The sequence below is a fragment of the Vigna umbellata genome, chromosome 2 (genome assembly GCF_029865625.1).
Source record: "Vigna umbellata cultivar VRB3 chromosome 2, Vumbellata_1.0, whole genome shotgun sequence".
Lineage (NCBI taxonomy): Eukaryota > Viridiplantae > Streptophyta > Magnoliopsida > Fabales > Fabaceae > Vigna > Vigna umbellata.
This window is the reverse complement of record NC_142166.1, coordinates 48,690,956-48,714,798: the sequence shown is the minus strand read 5'-3', so window position 1 is coordinate 48,714,798 and position 23,843 is coordinate 48,690,956. Positions and strand designations below refer to the sequence as shown.

At 32.7% G+C, this 23,843-nt stretch overlaps 1 protein-coding gene across 1 annotated transcript; it reads left to right on the top strand.

Annotated features, from left to right (window-relative positions):
* The first annotated feature begins 247 nt into the window (after positions 1-247).
* Positions 248-18,866, top strand: LOC124846094 (hyperosmolality-gated Ca2+ permeable channel 2.1-like). Its single transcript, XM_088107255.1, has 12 exons — positions 248-561; positions 4,149-4,504; positions 9,493-9,639; positions 10,496-10,559; positions 10,683-10,892; positions 13,819-14,010; positions 14,668-14,966; positions 16,083-16,359; positions 16,552-16,830; positions 18,020-18,253; positions 18,338-18,506; positions 18,598-18,866. Exons 2-12 carry the CDS (start codon positions 4,227-4,229, stop codon positions 18,672-18,674), a joined length of 2,226 nt encoding a protein of 741 aa, XP_087963381.1. The 5' UTR covers positions 248-561; positions 4,149-4,226; the 3' UTR covers positions 18,675-18,866.
* Positions 18,867-23,843: the final 4,977 nt, after the last annotated feature.

Genomic DNA, 23,843 nt, shown 5'->3' with positions numbered 1-23,843 from the left:
GAGACGTCGAAAAAGAAAGAGACCTGTTTGAGATTCTAGTAAAAAAATATTAGACCTACAAACATTAAACTTACTTTATATATTTATTATAGGGTTGGGCTAGTAGTATATGTGTTGATTGTGTATCCATGACTTGATGGACGCATCTTCGAACCTCATGAGAACAAAAGTGGGTTATTTCTACATACATATTTTCTTTTTGATTTTTTTTATGCGTAAAATATATATATATATATAATAATTAAATAAAGGGGGTCTGCGGTAAGAAAAAGGGGTCGGGGGAGCGTTTTCAAAGAGGGAGGGGAGAAGATCAGAGAAGCAAAAAAAAAAAAAAAACTCACCCATCCTCATTCTTCTTCTTCAATTATTTTCCTCTCTTTTCTTCTTTTAGAATCAAAAGCTCTTTTTGACCCAGTTCTTTCTCTTCTTCAAATTTGGTTTTTCCTCTTCCTCGGACCAAACCCTAGAACCGTGAGCAATGAAGATTGGAGGCTGCTAAGGGTAGAGATTTATTGCATAAATGGGTGAGTTGAGAGGTTGCCGTAAGAATTTCGGATCAAGGTATGAGGAGCTAAACTGATTATGTTTGGATTCTATTATTGTCTTTATTCTTATCTCATTAATGAAATGATGTATCAAGATTATGGTTTGGGTTGATAAGAACTTGTACGTCGCGGAAATTTTAGTTGGGTTTGATGCTGGTTGGAAAATTTGGAATTTTTGTATCTTATGGTGGTTTAATTATATGGTGGTGATATGCTTGATTGTATGAATTCTTTTTGGGTCCAGTGATATTGAAATTGAGTATTCTTAATCGGGAAACTCGTATATGTTCTTTCTATTGAATTGAATTGGGGATTTGTTATAAGTTGAAATAATGGGTATATGAACTAATTTAAAAGGGATAAAGTGGGATATTTATGTTTGAATTAAAACTGTGTTTGTGGTCTGCAAAAGATAAGGTGTGAATTAGAGGGGGACATGGGAGTATGCTTTCTTTTTGAATAATTGTTATTGAACTGGAAATAATCTTGTCATAATTTGGAAAAGGGAAAACGTGTATGATATTACATTCGAATGAAAACAGGGGAGTAAGTTTGATGCAGTTGGAATTTGGGTAGTAATGAATAATTGAGTGGGAAAGAAAAATATAGGGATAATCTAGGTGTAGTGTAAATGGGTACTGTTTGAACTACGTGGAATCAAGACCTAAAAATAAATATAAAAACAAAAATCAGAAAATGGGTTAAGGTAAAGAATGATTGATATTTGATTGGTGAAGAGTGTTTCATTTTAATCTGTGAAAAACATCAGGAAAGAAAATAAGTAATATTGGGACGAGAATTTAAAAGTTGTGAATGAATTGTCTTTATTTTATAAATTAAATTTGTATAAGTTAAGGAATAGAAATGTTATGTTTTCACGTACTGTTCGGTTAAAAATTATAAAGATCAATATATGGATTTAAAATTATTAGTAAAGAGCCAAGTATGACAAATTAGTTTGGAAGAAAAGAACTTGGATTGCTAGAATATTATATTAGTTAATGTAGCTTTGATTAAATGAGAACAGTGAATTGAACTCTGGATATGTTAGATAATTGATGAACCGTAATTTTTTTTAATGATTAAATAATTGGATATAGTATGAACCGGTAGAGCAAGGGGTTGTATAGATGAAGCTTTGGCATATAAACCTTATTGTTTGCTGTCACGAAGACTTCCTGTTAGCTGCTATAGATTTTGTTTATATATTGTTTTCTTTGCTGTATGCATAAATCTTGAAATTTTTCTGGTTGTGGTTTACTATGTATGTTGTTTCAAAATTCTGCTTAGACTGTTGTTTCAGAATAAAACTTTGCTGAAAACTATTGTTGTTTGGGTATAAAAATGTTACAGAAAATTAATTGCTGTTTGGACTAAAGTATGGTTGAAAATTAGAAATAGGTTGGCTGGAAGTGATTACAAATCTGATTTGTAGTATGTTGATTAGAATGACTAATTATATTATCTGATACATGCTTATTGAACTAGATTAGGTTATTTTAATTTATTAAATCTAAGAGTAACAGTAATTATTTATCTACAATCTGTTTGATAACCTGAACCCAATGTGTTTTGATATGTGTTAATTAATTTAGATTTCATAAGTTATTTATCATAAGTTACATAATTATGTTTTAGTCTTGTTATCATTAATTTTGTTAAATCAAGATGCTAAAATATACGTACATGGCTATTTGAAAGTAACTTCTAATATAGAAAATTAACGGTTTTATGTACATGGCTAATTTAATACAATCTTGTTCTAAGTATTTTATATCATAATAAATAATTACTTTAACATCTATGTATAACCAATTATGCTAAGTGTTACACACATATATAACGGCTGCTTCGGTAGAAAATAAACCATTCACTATTTGTTATGTTATTATTTTTATGAATAGTTGTCAAAGAAATAAAATCATTTAACTCTTGAATATATATATATATATATATATATATATATATATATATATATATATATATATATATATATATATTAGATAACTTGTAATAAACTTTTTCCTGTGGGGTTTATTAGTATGTTATATTAAGTATTAGATAATGGTTGGGGAATTAGAAGTATTAACTAGATTGTTGCAATAATTTAATTATATTTAGATGTATGAATATGTGAATGTACCACGAGATTTGAACTAATATTATGCACAATAATACCTTTTGATTTTAGTATCATAACTTTACGAGAGTAAATTGGAAATTTGGAATGGACGATAATTTGATTAAACCTTGGGTTGTAAAATATATTTTTAAGTTTGATTAGTTAGTTGTTTGAAATAATGAATCATCGTTGTTTGAATGGATTACAAGTTATCAAATTGTTTGATATTAGTTAACTATTTAATTTAGTAATTTTACTAAGTGATTATAAATTAGTAAATTTGAATTGCATATTAATTGAATTTCTTAGCTCACCCATACTTGTGTGTTTGCTTGTCAGTGTATGTACCTGTGCAATGATTGTACAACGTATGTTATATGGAAGCCTAGATAGGAACACAGACATTGCAGGAGTAATAAGATTGACGAGAGAGATATTTGAGAATCGGAGTTTATTTAAAGTTTATCCATTTTATGTAAAGAATCGTATTAAACTTTTTACGTTGGTGATAGATTATATATTGAAATTGTAAAAGTTTTATTTCTTTGGAAAATTTATTAGAGACATGTGTATTTAACATGATTTTGAAGCGTTTTGTAGTCGTATACTTTCATATTTAATCTGAGTTATAAATATTGAATAACCATGATGAGGAGTTTTGTAGTCGTATACTTTCATATTTAATCTTTGATTTATAAGTATTGAATAACCATGATGAGGAATATGAAAGAAATTTCCTTTACAGACCTTAATCGATTAAAATAAAATGATTCTATTCATGAATGTGAAAATTTTAAATTTTTACACATTTTTGTGAAATCTAAATTAGCGGTATTACATTGGTTCCATAACAAAGTTAGTCTATTTGGTCATATGTTATACATATATATGAAATATCTGTTTTCAATTGGTGCCTAAGTTTATTCAGTTTCACTATTTAGTGTTTATTTGAAACATGTTCAGTTGAACTTAATGGCAACCCATCCTTCCCTTTCCTTATATGTTAGTAATTTACTGCACAAGTTTTTTAAACCCTTTTTATATTTTCCTGTTTCCTTATCTTACCTTTTAGTTGCGTACACTATCAGCTTTAACTGCGATTTCATGAAAACAAAGTAGAACAGTCACATTATCATATTTATGAAATATAGTCTCTCTGGTATTCCTTGGTAAATTGCGTGAGGGTATTAGTTATTATGATGAAAGGTTTATAATACTTGATCCCATGTTGCTTTTGCATTTAAACTTTACGTCTTTTGATTGGTCTTGGTGTGTGCAAGTTTCAGATGAATGATCATTCTTTTTTATTTGAAAAATCTTTGCTTCTCGGTATATTCTACTACTGCTTTTGAGGTTAAATTCACACAGGTTAAGGTGCAACTTAACCAAATAATTAAAGGGAACAACATATGCTGCATTCCTGAACTTGTCCTAAGAAATCCATATTTATCGGGCTATTAATTGGAATATTATTCATTCAGGTGATGAATTTGATTTGGATGTCTTGTGTCTTTCTGCTTGGGTAATGAGATCAGTCAAGTTTGCCTCAGTAGGCAGAGATGGACATTGCTGCTCTTTTAACCTCTGCTGGAATTAATATTGCCGTGTGCGTGGTGCTCTTTTCACTCTATTCAATATTAAGAAAACAGCCCAGCAATGTCAATGTGTACTTTGGAAAAAGGTTAGCTTCCAGGTGTTCAAAAAGCCGGGATCTTTGTTTGGATAGATTTGTTCCCTCTCCTACTTGGGTAATGAAAGCATGGGAAACAACTCAAGAGGAAATGTTGACTACCTGTGGCTTGGATGCTGTGGTTTTTAGCAGGATGGTTGTGTTCAGGTTGCTCAATCATTTTAAAATTGAAACTTTTCAAGCTGCATGTCTTATACTAAGGCAGACTAAATAAAGAAATGCTTAAATTATAGTTTTAATCTGAAATCCACAAGATGCCCTCACCTACCTACAGAGTGAAGATGTCTTAGTCTTAAATAAGTAGAATTGAATAGATGTTACATTGTTAGGCTCAACCATTATGATATTAGGCCTGGCATTATGCACCACAAAACTCTTTGATCAATATTTGTTAAAATGCCGAATGTGAGAACAACACTTTTATGATTTGTTTGTCTTTGAAATAAATGAAGATAAACACTTTGTGCAATAATAACTGTGATGGATACCAAAAATATAGATATAGAACATAGCACAATAGATGATGGAAAGGTATATGATATTATTGAAAAGATAGGAGAAACAAAAGGAATGAGACTTCCATTCCTAGAGCATAGCTTCTATACAAAGAAATCAAGATGATTCTCTATACCCTGAACCTTCTTCTCTCCCTCTTCTTTCTCTTTCTCAACATCCCCTTATGAAGGAATTCTTCTTTCTCTCACCATAACAACCCCTAACAGCCTTAAGGGATTGACCCTACTACTCCTGCCAGTTTAGCATCCTTGAATTATGCCTTTCTTCCTTCTTCTCACGTACACTTTCCACTTAGTAGGATCTGTATTCTCTCACTAAGAATGGACCAATGGTTCTTTGGGCTTCATCTCTATACGGGTCTCATCATTGCCTTCACCTGCAACAACAGTCTTGTCCTCAAGACTAAAAGTGGGAAATGGGCTCCTCAACACAATCTCATCTTCCCAAGTGGCCTCATCAACCGACCTTCCACGAGCCATTCATTGACTCTATCTCGAGCTTTCCAAATGCTACGAATAGCCAATATCGCTATGGTTCCCAGTGCATTTCATTGTCTCCCTCCAATCGTGTTGGTAATTTAGGTTGCATAGAATAATTGGCCACTGCCTTCTTCAATAAAGAAACACGAAAAACAGGATGAATTCTTGAAGTTTGTGGAAGCTTTAGTCTATAAGCCACAACCCTAATTTGCTCCAAGATTTCAAAAGGTCCATAATATCTTGCAGACAGTTTAGGACAAATTCTTGTCATCACTGAATGTTGACGGCGAGGTTTCAGCTTCAAAAATACCCATTCCTCCACCTTGAAACTTCTTTCCTTCCAGTGTTCATTCGCTTGAGCTTTCATCCTAACTTGAGCATGTGTAGATGATTTTTTAATTGTCTCAAAGCCTCATCATAGTTCAACAATTCCCTCTGGACTGATTCTAATTGAACTTCACCTTGGACACAACAAAACCAAAATAGAAGGTTTGCGACTATATACAATTTCAAAAGGTGATGTGGTTATGGAACATGGTATGTAGCATTGTACCATTACTCTGGCCATGGAATCCAGTGCACCGACTCTTTTGGTTCATCATAAATGAAACAACATATGTAGGTCTCAACACAACGATTTACAACCTCCGTCTGTCCATCTGTTTGCGGATAGTAAGCAATACTCATTTTTAAAGTAGTCCTCTGTATTCTAAAGAATTCCTTCCATAATTGGGTCATAAACAAAGGATCATGGTCGCTTATCACTGAGTTGGGAACACCGTGCAAACAAACTATCTCCTTCACAAACACATTTGCAATTAATTTGGCTGTGTAAGGGTGTTTTCGAGGAGTAAAATGACCACACTTACTCAAATCGTCAATCACCACAATGATTGCTTCAAAACCTCTTGATTTTGGAAGTCTTCTAATAAAATCCAGCGAAATATCTTCCCAAACACGGTCTGGAATGGGTAAGGGCTGTTGTAAACCCCAGGGACAATAGTTAAGTATTTCTGCCTTTGACAAATATCACAAGTCTTCACAAATTGTTGAACTTTTGCTTTCATCCTTTCTAGTACATATTTTCTAGTGATCACCTTAGGGTGTGGAATGATACTCCTGCAACAAAACTGAAATCCAAGTAGATTTTTCAGAAAGCACCAATCTACCATTATAAATAAAAACTCCTTGTTGATAACTTTATCCAGGGTGAACTTGAGGATCCACTTTCACTTCCTCAATAATTTTCTTCAACTTCTCATCTCAATGAACCTCAACAATTAATGATTGTGAGTCTACCCACATTGGAAAATACACCATTGAACACAATTCACCTTCTTCCATGCTCCTTGATAGAGCATCTGCACCACGATTCTCATAACCTGGTTGATAAATTATGTCAAAGCTATATCACAATAGCTTTGCTAACCAATTTTGTGGCTTCCAGTCGTCACATGTTGCAAAGTTGCTTTAGACTCTTCTGGTCAGTGTACACACGAAACCTCCATCCTAACAAATATGGATGCCAATGCTGTATAGATAAAGCAAGGGCCATTAATTTCTTCTCATACACAGACTTGGCCCAATTCCTACTTCCCAAAGCCTTGCTGAAAAAAGCTATTAGGCGTTCCTGTTGCATTAAGATAGCTCCACCCCTAACACCGGAGGCATCACACTCTATTTCAAACGGTTGATTGAAATCAGGAAGTGCCAACACTATGGTTGTCGTAAAGGCTTGTTGAGCACGTTAATTCCAGCAAAATGCATCTTTCTTCGTCAAATCCGTGAGGTGCTTGGCCACTTTCCCATATTCCTTAATGAACTTTCGATAACAACCTGTTAACCCAAGAAGCCACGCATACCTTTTACACTTATTTTGAATTGGCCACTCCTATACACTCAGAACCTTTACTAGGTCCACTCCTACGCCTTCTTGGGAAATAATTTGTCTTAAGTCTTCCACACTTTTTTGACCAAATAAGCATTTCTTTTTATTAGTCTAGAGATTCCACCAATTTATGAGAAATAAAGTTGTGGGTTACCCCATTATCAACCAAAATCAGAATAGGAATTTCTTTAATTTTATCTTTCAATTTCAGAGTGCGGGCATGAGTGGGCTTATCCTTCACTAAACTTTGGAGGCTTAAAATGCTTCAGTTTCCTTCAATTACGTCATCGTCAGTCTAGTCACCCTCAAGTGTTGATATGTCAACCTCCGCTTCGTTTTGCGTATTGCCATCCTCCAATATCATTATTTTTATCTGCTTATCTGGACACGTGTGGGAAGGATGGTAGGGCCCATCACACTTAAAACATACGCCTTTCTGCCTTCTATCAATTAGCTTTTGATAGGGTAAATGTCTTATGCCCTTATCACGTGGCCCATGTCTTCCTTTGTCTACCATCTCATTCTTTGGGTCTGGCCAATTAGATGTACCCCCTCCAAGGTTTCTCTTAGCATCCCTCCACTCGTAAATTACTTTTCCCTCCAAGGCTTCTCCCCAGCCTCCATATCTCTCCAATAGAGCTTCCTTCAATTGTTCCCAAGACAAATCTTCATTGTCATTCACCAAAGAATTGAAGAAATAATTGGTGCCAAATTGACCTTCACCTCCTCACTAGTTTCCTGGATTTTGAAATAAATTTCAGCTCTAGTATCCAGCTAGCAGGATCATCACCGTTAAACAAGGGCCACTTGATCTTCTTGGCTAATTGTCAGAATTCCTCCATTGCATCCCGCTGAAGGGGCACAGTCCAGACCCTAAAACACTCTTGTTTTCGTTCTTCTTCTTTGAGCTCATTGACTTGCCTTCTTCCTTCATTCTTTTTTGCGATAGGCTAAGGGAGATTGCCTCCATCAACTTCGTTTGTACCTCTGCCTGAGCCTTAAGCTCCTCAACCGACACTCTTATTTGTGACACTTCAGCCTCCAACAAGTTCACTTGTGACTCGATGTTATCCTCGTGTGCTAATTCCTCGATCTGTGCGATGGTTTTCTTCTTCCTCCCTTTTGGCATCCACCACTAGCACAAATCCGACAGTTGAGACCAAATTGATGGATACAAAAAATACAGTAATAGAACAGAGCACAATAGGTGATAGAAAGGTATATGATATTATTGAAAAGATAGGAAAAACAAAAGGAGTGAGACTCCAACTCCCAGAGCAAAGCTTCTATATAGAGAAATCAAGATCTCTATACCGAAAACCTTCTCTTCCCCTTCTCTCTCTCTCAACATCCCCCTATAACGAAATTTCTCTTTCTCTCACCGTAATAACCCTGACAATAAGAGGGATAAAAGAATTTTATTAATAATTTTATTTAAATTTTATTTTATTAATTTTTGAGTTAAGTAATATTTAATTTCATTTGAAGGGATAGAATAGAGAGATTTTTATTTATGTAAGTATATATTATTTTATAATAAATTAAGCAGATTTTATTTTTAAGATAATTGATATTTTATTTTTATTTTTTATAACATTATAAATATTATGATTATTTAAAGTCAATGTTGAATGATAAATAATAAGATTCAATTTAAAAAAAATATTTGAGTGTTTGTGAGATTTTCCCAACAGGGATTGACCCTACTGCCCTTGCCAGCTCAACATCCTTGCATTACGCCTTTCTTCATTCTCACTTACACTTTCCACTTGGTAGGGTCCGTATTCTCCCAATAAGAATGGACCAATGGTTCTTTGGGCTTTATCTCTATATTGGCCTCATCAAAATGGAACTGAGACTTGTGCTCACAGAAGAGATACTATGTTGACTATAAAATATGCTTAATTGATATAGGTGATTCAATTTGAGTTATCCAGTCACCAAAGTACCTTTTGGTAATTATGGTCCTTCTTGGAGTTTTACTGTCTTTATTAGTTTCAGTTTTGTAAATTTACTTGTTTGAGTTTGATGCCCTCTATGGAATTTTACCGTTTTTATTATTTTCTGTATGGTAAATTTACTTGTTTGGGTTTGATGAGTTTGCTTTCTGCACTATTTTATGTTACTGAATTTAAAACCATGGGCTAATATCCACTTAAAAGTACATAAAAATGAAGTGGAAACTAATTTTGTTGTCCATTTTTGTGGCTCTAGTGCTTTACTAACTCTTGGTATCAATTTTCCTCTTTCAGTATTAGAGTATTTTCTGTTGCTGCTGTCATCTGCACTATTCTAGTGCTTCCAGTGAATTATTATGGTCGGGACAGAAAACATAAGAATATACCTTTTGAGTCACTGGAAGTATTTACTATTGAGAATGTTAAAGAAGGATCCGAGTGGTATGAAGCAGTTACTTTTATTCTAAATGGGATTTTCCATCATGTCGATAGTCAATATTGTGTTGAAGCTGAGAAACAACGAATAAACAACAGAAAAAAGAAAGTGATTTCTTGATCTGATCACTTCTGTCAAGGCTGTGATTATGTTATTTCAAGTTATTTTTAATAACTAATGATGTCTCTCATAATTGAAGCAAATTAAGTTTTGTTATTAAGAAAAAAAGAGAGTTCAAGTCTAACTCAAAATCGACTTCCTAACATGAAATTTATTCTCACTTATATGTCAGGTTATACTTTGTTGTGAGTTCTAAAACCACTTTAAAATAATTTTTTTCTATTTAGAATCTTTCTTTGTATATGACAAAATTGTTTTAAATCTTCTTTTGGGCATGACTAATTAACATAATGTTAAATCTTAATGAAAATATGAAAGATGTTAAAAAAATTTCCCCGTAAGACCTTAATTTCACATCTTATAAAATCTTTCAAACTTTAATCAAGCTTAAATATTTTTTTTTTACGTGATAGTTTTTCAAACACTGGGTAACAAATAAAGAGTAGATAAAAGAAAATTGGCAATAGGAGTGAATTTACTTAACTTCAGAAAAAATTTTGTTGCCTCAAAATCTAAAATATACATTTTAAATTAAAATGATTAGTAAAATTAGATCTTATTTATTATTTGATAGCTTTACCTTTTTCTCCTAACAGCAACAGGAAAGGTAGAATCATGCTTATTATTTATTTTCACTTCAAGTTTTAGATGATATTGTGTGAATAGTTAATGATTTCAATCAGGAATATTCCTACAAACTGCTTACTTATTGATTGCATTTATTCTTTTGCTTGATGTCAGGCTTTGGGCTCATTGTCTCGCATTATACATCATAACATTAACAGCTTGTACTCTTCTTTACATTGTAAGGAGTTGTGACTAGCGACATTAAATCGCAAGATTAATTTCTTTATCTGTTTTCAGAGTGAACTATGCTTTACTTTTCAAATATTTAAATATTGACTAATGAAGTGGAAATAATATTCAGGAATACAAAAGCATTACTAATTTGCGGCTACTACATATTACCTCATCGCAGCCAAATCCTAGTCATTTTGCAATTCTTGTCAGAGGAATACCTTGGTCTTCAGATCAATCATACTGCGAAACAGTGAAAAAGTTTTTTTCATTCTATCACCCCTCAACATATTTGTCGCACCAAATTGTGTATAAGTCTGGTTCAGTCCAGAAACTGAAGGTTTGTCTCTTTTTTAATTTTTGCTATTTTTATGGTGTTTACAAAATCTACATTAATATTTCTGGAGTTTTGTGAGAATGCCATTTTAGTAGTAAAGGGAAAGTTTGATTAAGGGAAAATGGGAGAAAAAAGTACTTATAAGTTGATCACTTCTAGTTCTATTGGCTTAATACTAGTGCTCCTCGTAAACTTACGATTAGGATTGTTTTCCCGCACATAATTGAATGAATACAAGTGTTTTTCTAGAACTTCACCACAAATAGTAGTCTACTTATATATTTTAGATCCTTCTAGGTACTACTCTAGGCTTACATTATAAAGAGATATTTTTAGAATATGTCTTTTGAATATTCTAAACATATATAGAAATTGGGCTTTTTATTATGAAAACTAAGGTCCAAAATCAAGTTCATATTCCAAAATCATGGGTTGTCACATATTCTAGTAATGTGTCCTTTCTCGCAATGCACTCTAATGTTGTAGCAGTGCGTATCAATGTTCTTACATCATGGTAAACTGAAATGAGTTTTGTGACAAAAGATACAGTTGACTTGTTGTCCATCAAAATATTGGTTTACTCTTCTTGTGATGAACTCAACTCCTTTACGAGATTTTGCATCTAAATTGCATGACAAACACACGAGGTAGCAACCACATACTACAATTCACATGTGGTAAGAGTAATGATGATCGATTACTTCTTTTGACATCCATGTGAAGATAATGTCTCCCATGTAAAGCACAAAGCCAATTTTCCTCTTGTGATCATCCATATCTCTTCTCCAATAACTGATCAGTGCATAAAAGAAGCCTGTAATCATTAGAGAATAGTACAAGCCAGAATTTATTGTTCCTTTATCCTCTTTTGTCGTGTTATAGTTGGTTGTTCGATCCTTTATGTAACGTAAGGTTCAACTTAAGTTCTTGAAAAGTGTGGGATCCACTCTATTATGTATCTTTAGCTTCATTTCACATTCTGTTGGTGTATCGACCAAACTACTGTCATCTATCTTGTGCTTTTTAATCGTCTCCTTGCATAGCTTTTATGAGTAATGAAAATGTCTTTGTTTTTTTGTTGCTTTACTTCAAACTCTTTTGTCACTTTTGCATAGCTTTCTTGAGTGATACATACAGATGTCTCTGTTTTCTTACTTTACTTCAAACTCTTCTGCATCTCTTTCTTAAATTTATTGAATGTGTTTGGATTGCTACGTTTAAAGATAAAATTATCTACATTGAACCACACAATTAAAACATCATTATTTTGATCTTATATAAATTGCTTCAAATATCTTCTCAAAATATAGTCATCTAATCCTTGTTAGACTGAAAAAAAGAACCTTGTCTCTCTGTCTGGGGTCTTTCAACCTATATCCCTTTGAGTTTGAGAGAGATTATCCTCATTTTTGGTTCAATGTGGTCTCTCATAACTATCTCCTGAACATCTTATGCACCAAGAAGAGTCTTCATCTTATAACGACCCAATCGTCAATAGTTGTTCTTGTTGAGAATTGGGACTAGGAATGGAACCATGATGCTACATGTCATCTCTTTAGATAGGGTCTTCAAGCTCTAATGTCAATTTGTTGAAATGATATTTTAGTAATGAAGGGAATATTTGAAGAATGTGAAGACTAGAATTTTGGATAGAATATTTTAGTCATATTTGATCACTTCAAGGTTTTGTGGACTTGACACAAACTCTAGGACAACCACCCTATTTATACTAGTGGTTCCTGATAAACCTGTAGTCAGGATTTTGCCAACACGTACTTAATCTAACAAGTGCCTTTCTAGACGTTCTCCACAAGTACTAGCATATCTACATACTACCCTAAAATGATATCCTAAAGAGATCCTTTGTAGAACATGCTTCTAAAATGTCTCTCTAGAACATGTTAAGCATTCTTAGGATTTTAGGCTTTTTGTTAAGACAACTAAGGCCCAAAATCAAGTTTATATTTCAACAGTTTTTTTTCTCTATTTTAATGTCATACATAAATATATTCATAACAGTCAATGCTAGTCAAGAATTCCATTATTTTGTTCAAGGTGAATTAACCTGCATCAAGGCTTATGGAAATAAGTTTCTGTTTTTCTTTAATTTTGGAATTCATGCTTTGCAATTTATCTGCTTATTTGGTTGAACTTTTTCCTGTACTTCTTTTTCTTAATGTTTCAAATCCTAGGAACTTTTAGTTGAGACGGGTTTGCTTTCTTTTCAATATTTTGATATACGCCTCTTTTTGCATTTTGATGTCCATTTTGAGATGATAAAAATATCATCAAAGCCTTTCAAGGCTATCCAATACAGAAGTCGTTATAAATTTATGCATAGAATTATCAGGAATAAACTCTTTCAAGAGTTTAAGCTATTGGATTAAGACTTATGAATGATCTTATATTTAAGGTGCCCCCATCAAACCAAGAGTCCTGGAAGTGGAACTACTAAAATTCTATTTTTGTTTTGAAGAATTGAAGAAGCAATTGTGGACACATGGTCATTGTTTCTATAGTATTATGACCAATGCTCTAAAAAACTCAAGTTATTAAATGAAGGCTTATAAATAGTTTTCGTGGTCCGAATTATTGAATGCTTTTCATGGTCATATTTACCTGTGGCATGCTTGAGTTCCTGAATTTTATCATGGTCATAATTATTGAATTTCATTTTTACGAAGTTAGTGGGATTTCTTAATATCTATGACATCTTTCCCTATTTCCCTATTTGACGGGGTAATTAGGCATTTATTTATGATTCAAGAAGTACAAGTGCGAAATATATATCACTTGTGGCCATGGCTTGTTATATATCACTTGTGGTCTTAAGAATCTTTCAAAAATAATATAAGCTTTTCAAACATTCTTATCTCTGTTGACATTACCGTTGTTTAAACTTTTGTTTTTTTTAATCTTTTTCTGCTAGGATGATGCAGAATATATGTGTAAAATGCTCAGTTCTGGTTGTGGTTCAATGGAACAGACGTGTAAGCCAAGTTTTGCGCAATGTTACTTTTGTGGAGGATCCACTAATTCTTTTAAGATTATTTCTAATGAAACTGATAGTATACACGGAAGAACAGGCTACTCTGACGTGCATTTAAATGCAAGAAAAAAGGTCAATTTCTGGCTGATTTGATTTATATAATTACAATATTAATGTGTTAAGGCGTTTCATTTTTGTGATCTAGTGAACTCCCTTGATAAGAATTTTCTTGATCTAATATGAACATGTGAAACCTCTTTAAACTCTATTTGATTTTTAATGATTCACTTATTATTTTCTCTTCTGCGGCACTGTCCAATTTAAACCTCTGAAACAATTATGAACTATTTCTAGTAGACGTTTGTCTAGGTCTCCCAACATCATTTGTCCAATTTAAACCTTAGAAACAAGTATAAACTATTTCTAGTGAACATGACAATGAAGGCATCGTCAAAGACGCTTCACTCTTTTTTAGTTGGTGGAACAAAAATCGTTCTTGGACCAGTCCCAAACCAATATGGCTGATTAGGATGGATTGGTTCTTTATTTAAACAGTATGATAGGTTTGACATTGTTTATTGTGGTGGGGGGTTATGTTGTTGTATCTCAGAAGATCGTTGTGTATTAGATCGATAGATGTGTCATTACCGGGATATTTGTTTTGCCACTGTAATTATAAAAGTACACATATACTCGCTCTGCTTTGGTCCTAGAATCACAATTTTATGTCATTTCAAATTTGTGCTCATTTAACAAACAAAATAAGAACATGTTTGGACTTTAATACAGGAATGTGCAGCTGCTTTTGTGTTCTTTAAAAGCCGTTATGCTGCTCTTACGGTTGCTCAAAGTCTTCAAACATCAAATCCTATGCTATGGGTCACAGACCTAGCTCCTGAACCACAGGATGTTTACTGGTCCAACCTTTGCATACCATACAAGCAACTTTGGATCCGTAAGATAACTACATTTGCGGCTTCTGTCACCTTTGTCCTTGTATTCCTTATCCCTGTCACATTCGCCCAAGGATTGACGCAACTGGACAAGCTTGAGAAAATGTTCCCTTTTCTCACAGGAATGCTTCAAAAGTAAGTTGTATTTACACATCAGACAACATTTTCACAATATTTATGGATTAGAATTTGGTAACAAATAATTATGCATGAAAAGTTAAATGTTGAACTTCATTTAAGAAACCTTCTCTCTGAGCAACAAAGGTGCATTATATAAGAATCCATATATGATCAAAGGCCTGCCTCAAGTATTAGAATCCATGTATGATCAAAGGCCTACCTCAATTACTGAATTATCATATGCTCGATTACTCTACAAATTACAGTGTGAAGCCACTGATTCGCAATATGCATCAATAAATTATGATGTAGAAGAATTTGTTCAAAGCTAGTAGATCTTCAACAAAAGCCTTTAAGAAGAAATACAAAGCTGAATTCTTGGTAGAAATGTTTTCATTTAGAATGATCAACTCAACTGGTTCACTATCTTGAAGAGTGGTTAATGAGTAACCCCACTTATTGGCTTAACTATTTAATAGTCAAATCTTTAAGTAAAAACTTTTTTACCAAACGAAGAATTCATTTTTGTAAGTTCTCCTAGATTTTATGTCTTTCTATTGAGCTTATTAGTTAGTACCATCTGCTCTGTTTGTTTTCTGACCTGGTGTTTGTGTATTTGAATACTTGTTCAAGTTGCTTATTATTTGTCCTTCTACTTCACCTAATTTCCGTTTATAACTTCACACGTATACCCTTTTATTGCTGATAAAAGATTAATTCTTTAAGTCAGAAAATAATTACAACGAGAAGGGTGGATGGATGAAAGGATACTCACTGGCATAAAAACAAAACATTAAACAACAGTAAAATTTGTAAACTAACGCAGCAAAGGTACCCAATCTCTCCTGTATCTGCTACGGAAATCTCATTCAAAGACCCAATTTCTTTACAGCAAATAAAAGCCAAGTATGTAATCTTATTGAAAATCGACAGACACAGTGCCATATGTATCTCATTTCAAATACACGAGTTACACATAAAGAATGTCAGAACATTGTTTTTCCGTAACGGGGATTATTATAAATTGTAGTTGATGATTATTTGTGCGTAGGATGTGAAGGTTAGCTTGGTAATTTAATTCTTAAGCCGTTTTAAAAATTATTATATATTGAGCAAGTATTTGTTTTGCAGGAAATTTGTGATTCAGCTGGTGACTGGTTACTTACCAAGTGTGATTTTGGTTTTATTTTTATATGTTGTTCCACCAGTGGTGATGCTATTTTCAACAATGGAGGGATGTGTTTCTCGTAGTGAAAGGAAGAAAAGCGCATGCTCCCAAGTTTTGTACTTCACAATTTGGAATGTTTTTTTTGTAAATGTTTTTGCCGGGTCTGTTATCAGCCAACTCGCAGTATTTAGTAGTCTAACAGAATTACCTGCCCAACTTGCCAAGGCTGTTCCTGCGCAGGTGATATGCCCATACTTACTTGGCAAATGCCTATTTAAAATTGCGTATCCCTTGTGTGGACTTCACTTGCATAATTTTTTTTTGGCATCGCTAAACTAAGTGTTTTTTTCCCTTCAGTTTTTTGGAACAATGAATTAGTAATTCTTCCATGATTAGTTCTTCACTTTAATGTGACATTTTCATGTCATACAGGCTACCTACTTCACAACATATGTTTTATCATCTGGTTGGGCAAGTTTGGCATTTGAAATTATGCAACTCTTTCCGCTTTTTTGCAATCTGTTCCAAAGATTCATACTTGGGTATAATGAGGATACAATGAATGGCTTCCTAACTTTTCCATACCATACAGAAGTTCCAAGGATCTTGCTGTTTGGATTCCTTGGGTTCACCTGTTCTATTCTGGCACCCCTAATATTGCCCTTCTTGTTGTTCTACTTTGTACTGGCATACGTCGTTTACCGAAACCAGGTTAGTACTTCTTTCATGTTTGTTCCTTTTAATTTGATTCATCGTGAAGTTAAATTGCGTTGATGCTTTTATATATGTATACACATTTACCTTTACGGGCATTGTATATTTGTTTTAAGGTGGCTTAGTGGTAAAGTTGTAAGGGAGGGCAAGTTTGGCATTTGAAATTATGCAACACTTGAGAGTTATAAGATTGGTTTGATGGGTTTGGGAGGGAGGGTGAATGAAGTTGTCGATTCAACTCCTTTTACCAATAAAATACTAACAAATTTTGGACATTTGATAGATTTGAATCCGTTCCCAACTTGACATTTTCATGTGGTGACAATTTTCGAGCAATTTTATATTGTGAGATTTATGCAATTAAATATTATGGGATAATACGAGTTCAGGGGTCAGAAATCCACAATTTTGGTGTCGCCTTGTTTATCGAGTAAAATTTATAAGGTTGAATGCGTTTTCGTTTACCATGGTTTAGTGCGATATCAATGCATCACTCGAGGTTTTATTCTGACATTTTGTAGTTTACCTTTTGGAAGCAGCAGCTATTTCCCCGTCCATGTTTTCACGGTATAAGGTTTAGCAGGGGTATGAATGGATTAAACCACCTCTTTTTGTGATGAAATGCCTCAAAATAGCATTGTTGCACGAGGTATAATGAAAGGAATATATATTGTGGTTACGAGGCTGAAACAAACCATAGGACAGCTGACATAGTTCAAACCAAGGTTCGCGAAATTGAATCGGGCTACAAGGTGGAAATAGGAATATAATTTGAAGGGATTGTTGGCATAAGAGAAGATCTGGAACTCAAGTGAATGCTTATGGCTTGTATGTAGATCTGATTCCCTTTGGACTATGAGAACAGATAGACTAGTCGCCCGAAGACATCAGTCGGATTGAGAATACAATCGTAGAATACAATCGTAGATCATGTCCGCAACTTTAGAAATAAGAAACTTTTTTGAGTATGGTTTGATTAATTGATTGGAAAGATGGATTTAGAATTTGATTATCTTGTTTACTGTGTGTGGCAGTTTCTTCACTTTAATCCACCTTTAGCAGTTTCGTAGTTAAAAATTTTCACTCTACCTTGTGTGACATCATGACATGCGTGAACTTTTAATGTTTAGTAGTAAATTTTTATGATGATAGAGAAAAAGGTTGGACTTAACACTAGCATTTTCAGATTCTGAATGTATATATTAAAAAATATGATAGCGGGGGACAGTTATGGCCCATTGCTCACAACACAACGGTCCTTTCGTTGCTGGTCGCTCAAGTTATTGCACTTGGGGTGTTTGGAATAAAACAGTCACCAGTTGCATCAGGGTTTACCTTTCCATTACTGATCTGCACTGTACTATTTCACCAATATTGTAGGCAACGATTTCTGCCAATATTTAAGAACAATGCAACACAGGTGCTTTCACTTAATTACCCTTACAATTCCTCTCCCACTCTATTCATTCCTTTGTAAGACCACTTCACTTCTTGTTTGTTTTAGGTTCTTATCGACATGGATAGGAGAGATGAGCGTTGTGGGAGAATGGAACAGATTTATGAACAGCTGAGTTCAGCGTATTGCCAGTTTTCTAGTTCTGATCAATCCGACTGTTTCAGCACTCATCAAGGGGAAAGAGAAGATGTTCGAACGCCGCAAGATATGGAGAAAGGTTTGCTTCCATATCCAGTGGAGGTTTTTCAATTTCTATCTGAATTTAAGGATATGATTTGATATATATTTTTCTTGTTTTTATTTTTCAGCCAACGAAATGAGAGAAGATATATCATGGCCACCAGTTATTCATAGTTTCGATAAGCCGGTAAAAGGGGGGAAGTAATTTTAGTTTTTACACCCGCAGATGTTGTAAGAATCGTGGTGTCCCCTAAAAGGGATGGAGCATCATGAATCAACAATTTTGATACCTGCATAGAAAACAGGATTTGGATTATCCCTGAAAAGTTCAGTTGTGCAACACACACTCTCAATTCTGACTGAAAAATACAAAAGCTATATTTTGTTTAGTCATAAATGTGCACTTCATCTCTTTCCTCCTTACTATTCTGGTTTAGGGTTTAGCTTCACATATGAAATTTTATTTTTAAATCAAGAAAAATTAAAATTAAAATTAAAAGTAAAATAAAAAAATTATAAATTAACGTATGACATACAATGTTTATTATTCTTTAGTTATTTAAACAATGTTAGAAAAATAATTAAATTGATGAAAATTGGGATTTTGTGGAATAAAAAACAATATTAGTACTAAATTCACAAAACAGGGATTAAATTAATATTTTAACCAGTATTTTAATTTTGAGAATAAATTCAAACTAACAATGATTTACGAATAAGATTTTTATTTTATTTTACTCATCTTTTTTATATGCTGTAACACTTAAGGCTAACTATCACTTTTTAACATCCATATGTAATTTTGGTAATATCTAATAGAATTTTTTCATGTTGATGTTTTCCTTATATAGGAATAAGAAAAACAGTTGAAAGTTGCAAGCTTTAAAGTCATCATTTGTCAAAACTTTACGAGAGTACCATAACTTTTTATTGACATTCTCTAACTTGTGATATGTAGAGAGTATTGTGTCTTTACAAATATCCTTATATCACACTACCAAGGCTAAAAGGAACTTCTGCATGTCTATAATTGCTATTTGTACCAATATCTCCTTAACATAGTCACTGTAGACTAATTGCAACATAAAAAGATATTACGAAGAGTATCAGAAAACTCCTTTTTTTTTTCACTAAACATTTTCCAAATTAACTCTTAACACTCACGACACATTTAAATTGAGACCTTGTACTCTCCAAACGCTAACAGCTACAAACCAAAGAAAAACAATAAATCTTCACCATTGTTATAAAAGAGAAGGAGTTAATGTTATCATTTGGAAGCTTTGAGAGTAAAAGAACCAAAAAGCCCAACAACAATTATCAGAGTAGGAAAATCAATGCTTTCCAACAACAATTATCACACTTCGTGGAGAGAGTACTGTATAAAATTGTGCACTGGTATGAAATTTGCAGAAAAGAAGAAAGAGAATAACATGTTATCCAATCATATGATGTTTTTGATTTAAAAAGTTTCATCATATCTAGTGATCGAGTCATGTCATAAAAATATTTTTACACAGATAATATACGTTACATAAACTAAAAGAAAAAAAGAAAGAAAGAACTAAATATCAACACATGACTCAAGGTGGAAAAGAATGAATGGGGATTCTAAGATAAGATATATTATTTTTGGCTCATTTGACACACAAATACAGTGGGCCAATGTCGGCTATGATTTTCTCGGAAACGGTATTAAAAAATGTCTGCAGCGATTCTGATGCAACGTTGTAAGAAATGCAATTAACGAACAAAACATGTTTGTCTGGTCGAAGGGCGGGACTGAAATTTGAGAAGTATACATGTTAGTGAGTGTCATTATCAGAGAATAAAGAAAGAAGGGTATTCCAAATTCGAATTGATTATATGATAGGATTTAAATTTGCTTAGGATTCAGAATCCAGATAGAAGGGGACTTGTTATTATAAAAACGATGACAGATGAATTATGATATAAGAGAAGTCGTCGTTTGGCTCTTGTCAGGGTTAGGGCATGCCCTTCCTATATGGCCTCAATCACGGATCTTTGCTAATTACTTTTGTTTTCTTCTTCAATTCTTAATTATTATATTTCTGTAAAGTATCAGCTAACTCAATACTCAAGTTTTTAATTCCTTGTTTTTATGTTCTGGGATTGTTCTTTCCTGTTTCTTCTGCCTTTGGGATATTCCTTTTTACTTTACAGAGCATAATTATTCATATTTATGAACTTTCTTTAAATAATTATTACTCATTTCATATAATATAGCTATTAAAAGCATGTGTTTTTTGTACCTTATTTCTAGAATCACCATAACTACTTTCGTTAAACTTTGTTGCATAGATAATGATGATTTTTCGAAATTTAGAAATATTACGTGATTATTGAAGGAATCTATATTAATGGATAAGTAAATGGGACCTAAGTTTGAAATGGTTGACAAAATCATTTGGTAGCCAGTTTCATGTCAACCAATTCTAACAAATGATGACCATTACTTAGCAGACAGTATCCATAGTCATTACAACTGTAAACAACTACATATTTATGCACACGCAGTGGCCAAGACAAATATGAGCTACTACATGACAATGACTGCTTTGAACTTTTGAGTAAAAAATGGTATAGCGGTTGGTCCATACACTAAATATTTTGTATTGGATGTGATGATAACCACTATCATCTCTATGTTTCATCTTTTCTTTGTTTTTCACACTTAGCTCAAAAGATTGTGAGTAGCCAGAATATATGTGAAAGTCACCTACAGGAGGTCTACAATATTCTGCGTCAAGATCGATGCTGTGATCAAAACAAACGACTTTTTTCAATCTTTTGGAAGAATGTCAAAATCCCACATCGGTTGAATATTTATATAAAGGTTTTTCTTAGATATGAATTCTCCCTTCTTAAAATAACTTTTGAAATTTAGTAATAAGAACTCAAAAGCATTAAAATTAAAACAGTATATTGGTAGAACATAATAATAAGTCACACATTAATATATTATTCTAAGATGTTATTTTAGTTTTGTTTTTTCACCTGTTTTGTACAACATGTAATAACTATTTTGATTTTGGCATATACATGCATTTCAATCTTTCAAACTATGATTATTTGACTAATCTTCTGAAACTTGCTGCATTCTTCTACATCCACATATAATTATACAACGCCACTTCTTGGTGAAAATATAAGATATTGAAACTTATTATATATGTTTTTGTGGTTAACAACCATATCAAATGTCCAAATCTTGACTATAACTCACTTTTTATTGTTTATAATAAAACCAGTATATATATATATATATAAATAAGTATTTGTTGTTTTAAACTAGTATGGAGTATTAGAAAATACTTATTTGAACAAATCTTTCTTATAAGTTTTTAGAAAAGTAAGAAAAAAAAATGAAATAAAATTTTCAAAAAATTAAAATCAAATTCTGAATTATTTGATAAGAACTCTTTCAAACAGTTTTTTACATTTTTTTTAACTTGTAACTTAAGTTAATTTCTTTATCTTTTCTTCTAAAATTATGGATGTTAAGAAACTTATCCAAAATATTAATTAGAAGATATTTTGGTAAACTTTGCCTTGTTACATGATAGGCTGAACTTTTTGCTGCTAGATAGGTATTCATTTCGAAAAGAATATTATTACTGATAGAAGCAGAATGACGATAATAGGTTAACTTCTATGCACAACCAATTAATTATTTGTTCAGTGACACAAAGATTCAAGTTACAGCAACAGCAACAGCTTGAGACTACTCACCAAAGTTTCACTCACACAAGCATAGTTATCAATCTTTCAACAATTTATTTCTATAAAATGGCATGAAGTAAACTCACAGGTTCTGCTAGAGTCAGCGAGTAAGCTTTTGATTGGATTTTTATAATCAAAATGACAGCACCAAAGTCATGTTTGGGTTATGATTATACAGAGAAAGGGAATTCTAGAAAGCAAATAGGGTTTGACATAGCCTTCCTATTTTGCTTCCATCTTCTTCCTCTTGTCACAAGGACCTTCCGACCACCTTCGACCTTGTCTTTCACCTTCTTCGTTCAATTTCCTTGCTGACTATGACTTGAGTATATGTTGAAGTTGGATGTTTGAAGACTGACTAATTTTCTTGCAGCTCTCCCTGATTCTTTTTCTTCATTTCTTCCTTCTTTTTACACGCTTTTAACTTCTGCCTTTTGTTCAAGGTGTTAGCTTCATCCCTTCCCTTTAATCTCCATGCTTTTGTTTATAAGTTGAAACAATTTTAATTTCCAAAGTAATAGCTTCTCGTTCAGTCCTTTAGTCTACATAATCCTTACTATTTATGATTGGAGTATGTTGTGCATTTTAATTATCATTTTGATGATGGTCTAACACATTATTTTCACAGCAACAACACCAATAACTCACGTATATATTCTGCTTAAATTCAAATTTACATGAGTGAAATTAACAATTAACTTTCTACACTTCTTGTACAACCCTACTTAATTACTTATTTTTTTAGGTTTAGCATTTTATTTTATTAGACATTCTGAATTTGACAACATTGTCCATAGGAAAAAGATTCTTTAGTATTATTTTACTATCATTTGATAATTTTTATAAAAGTAAAATGATTTTAACAAAAGATAATTTTGTATTTTTAAAGAAAATGAAAATGAAGAGTAATAAAAAATAAATTCTAATATGACCTTGCACATAACTATTATGTTTATATAGAATCTAAGTTTAACTATACAAAAAATTCACATCACTCTTAATCTAAAATTTTAAAATAATAAATTAACGATTCAAAGAATCTTCAACTTTATATAGTTGTTTTACATTTCTCTTAATATATAGTGAAATTCTAATACAGTGAAATTCTAACAATAACATAGATAATATAACATGTGAAATTCTAACATAAACATAGATAATAGAACATGTGAGTTAGTATGTGTATAAGTTACTTATCCATAGCACAATATATTATGCTAAACAGAAATGAACTTTTCAGCATGAGTCGTTTGACCAAAGAACACCTTGCATTTAAGAGTCACATATGTCTTCACCTACCATGTTATCATGGGATGCTGCAACCGTCCCTAGTGCTCCTTCGAATTTAATTTTATCTTCTGCAGGCATGCCTACGAATAAATAAGTAAATAAATAAAGAAAAATGTAAAAATAAAGCATTACGTTCATGCCAGTAATAGTAAAGTTTTTCTGACAAAATGCTTATCTTCTGCTGCAATCGCAGTAACTGAAAAGGAAATGATTCCTTTGTTTGTCAGCTTAAGAATTGCATTCAGTACTGCAAAATATGTAGTTAGAGCATATATTCAAACGACTCTTAAAATTACAACCAAATAATACAAACAAATGAGATAAACTGAACTGCCACTGA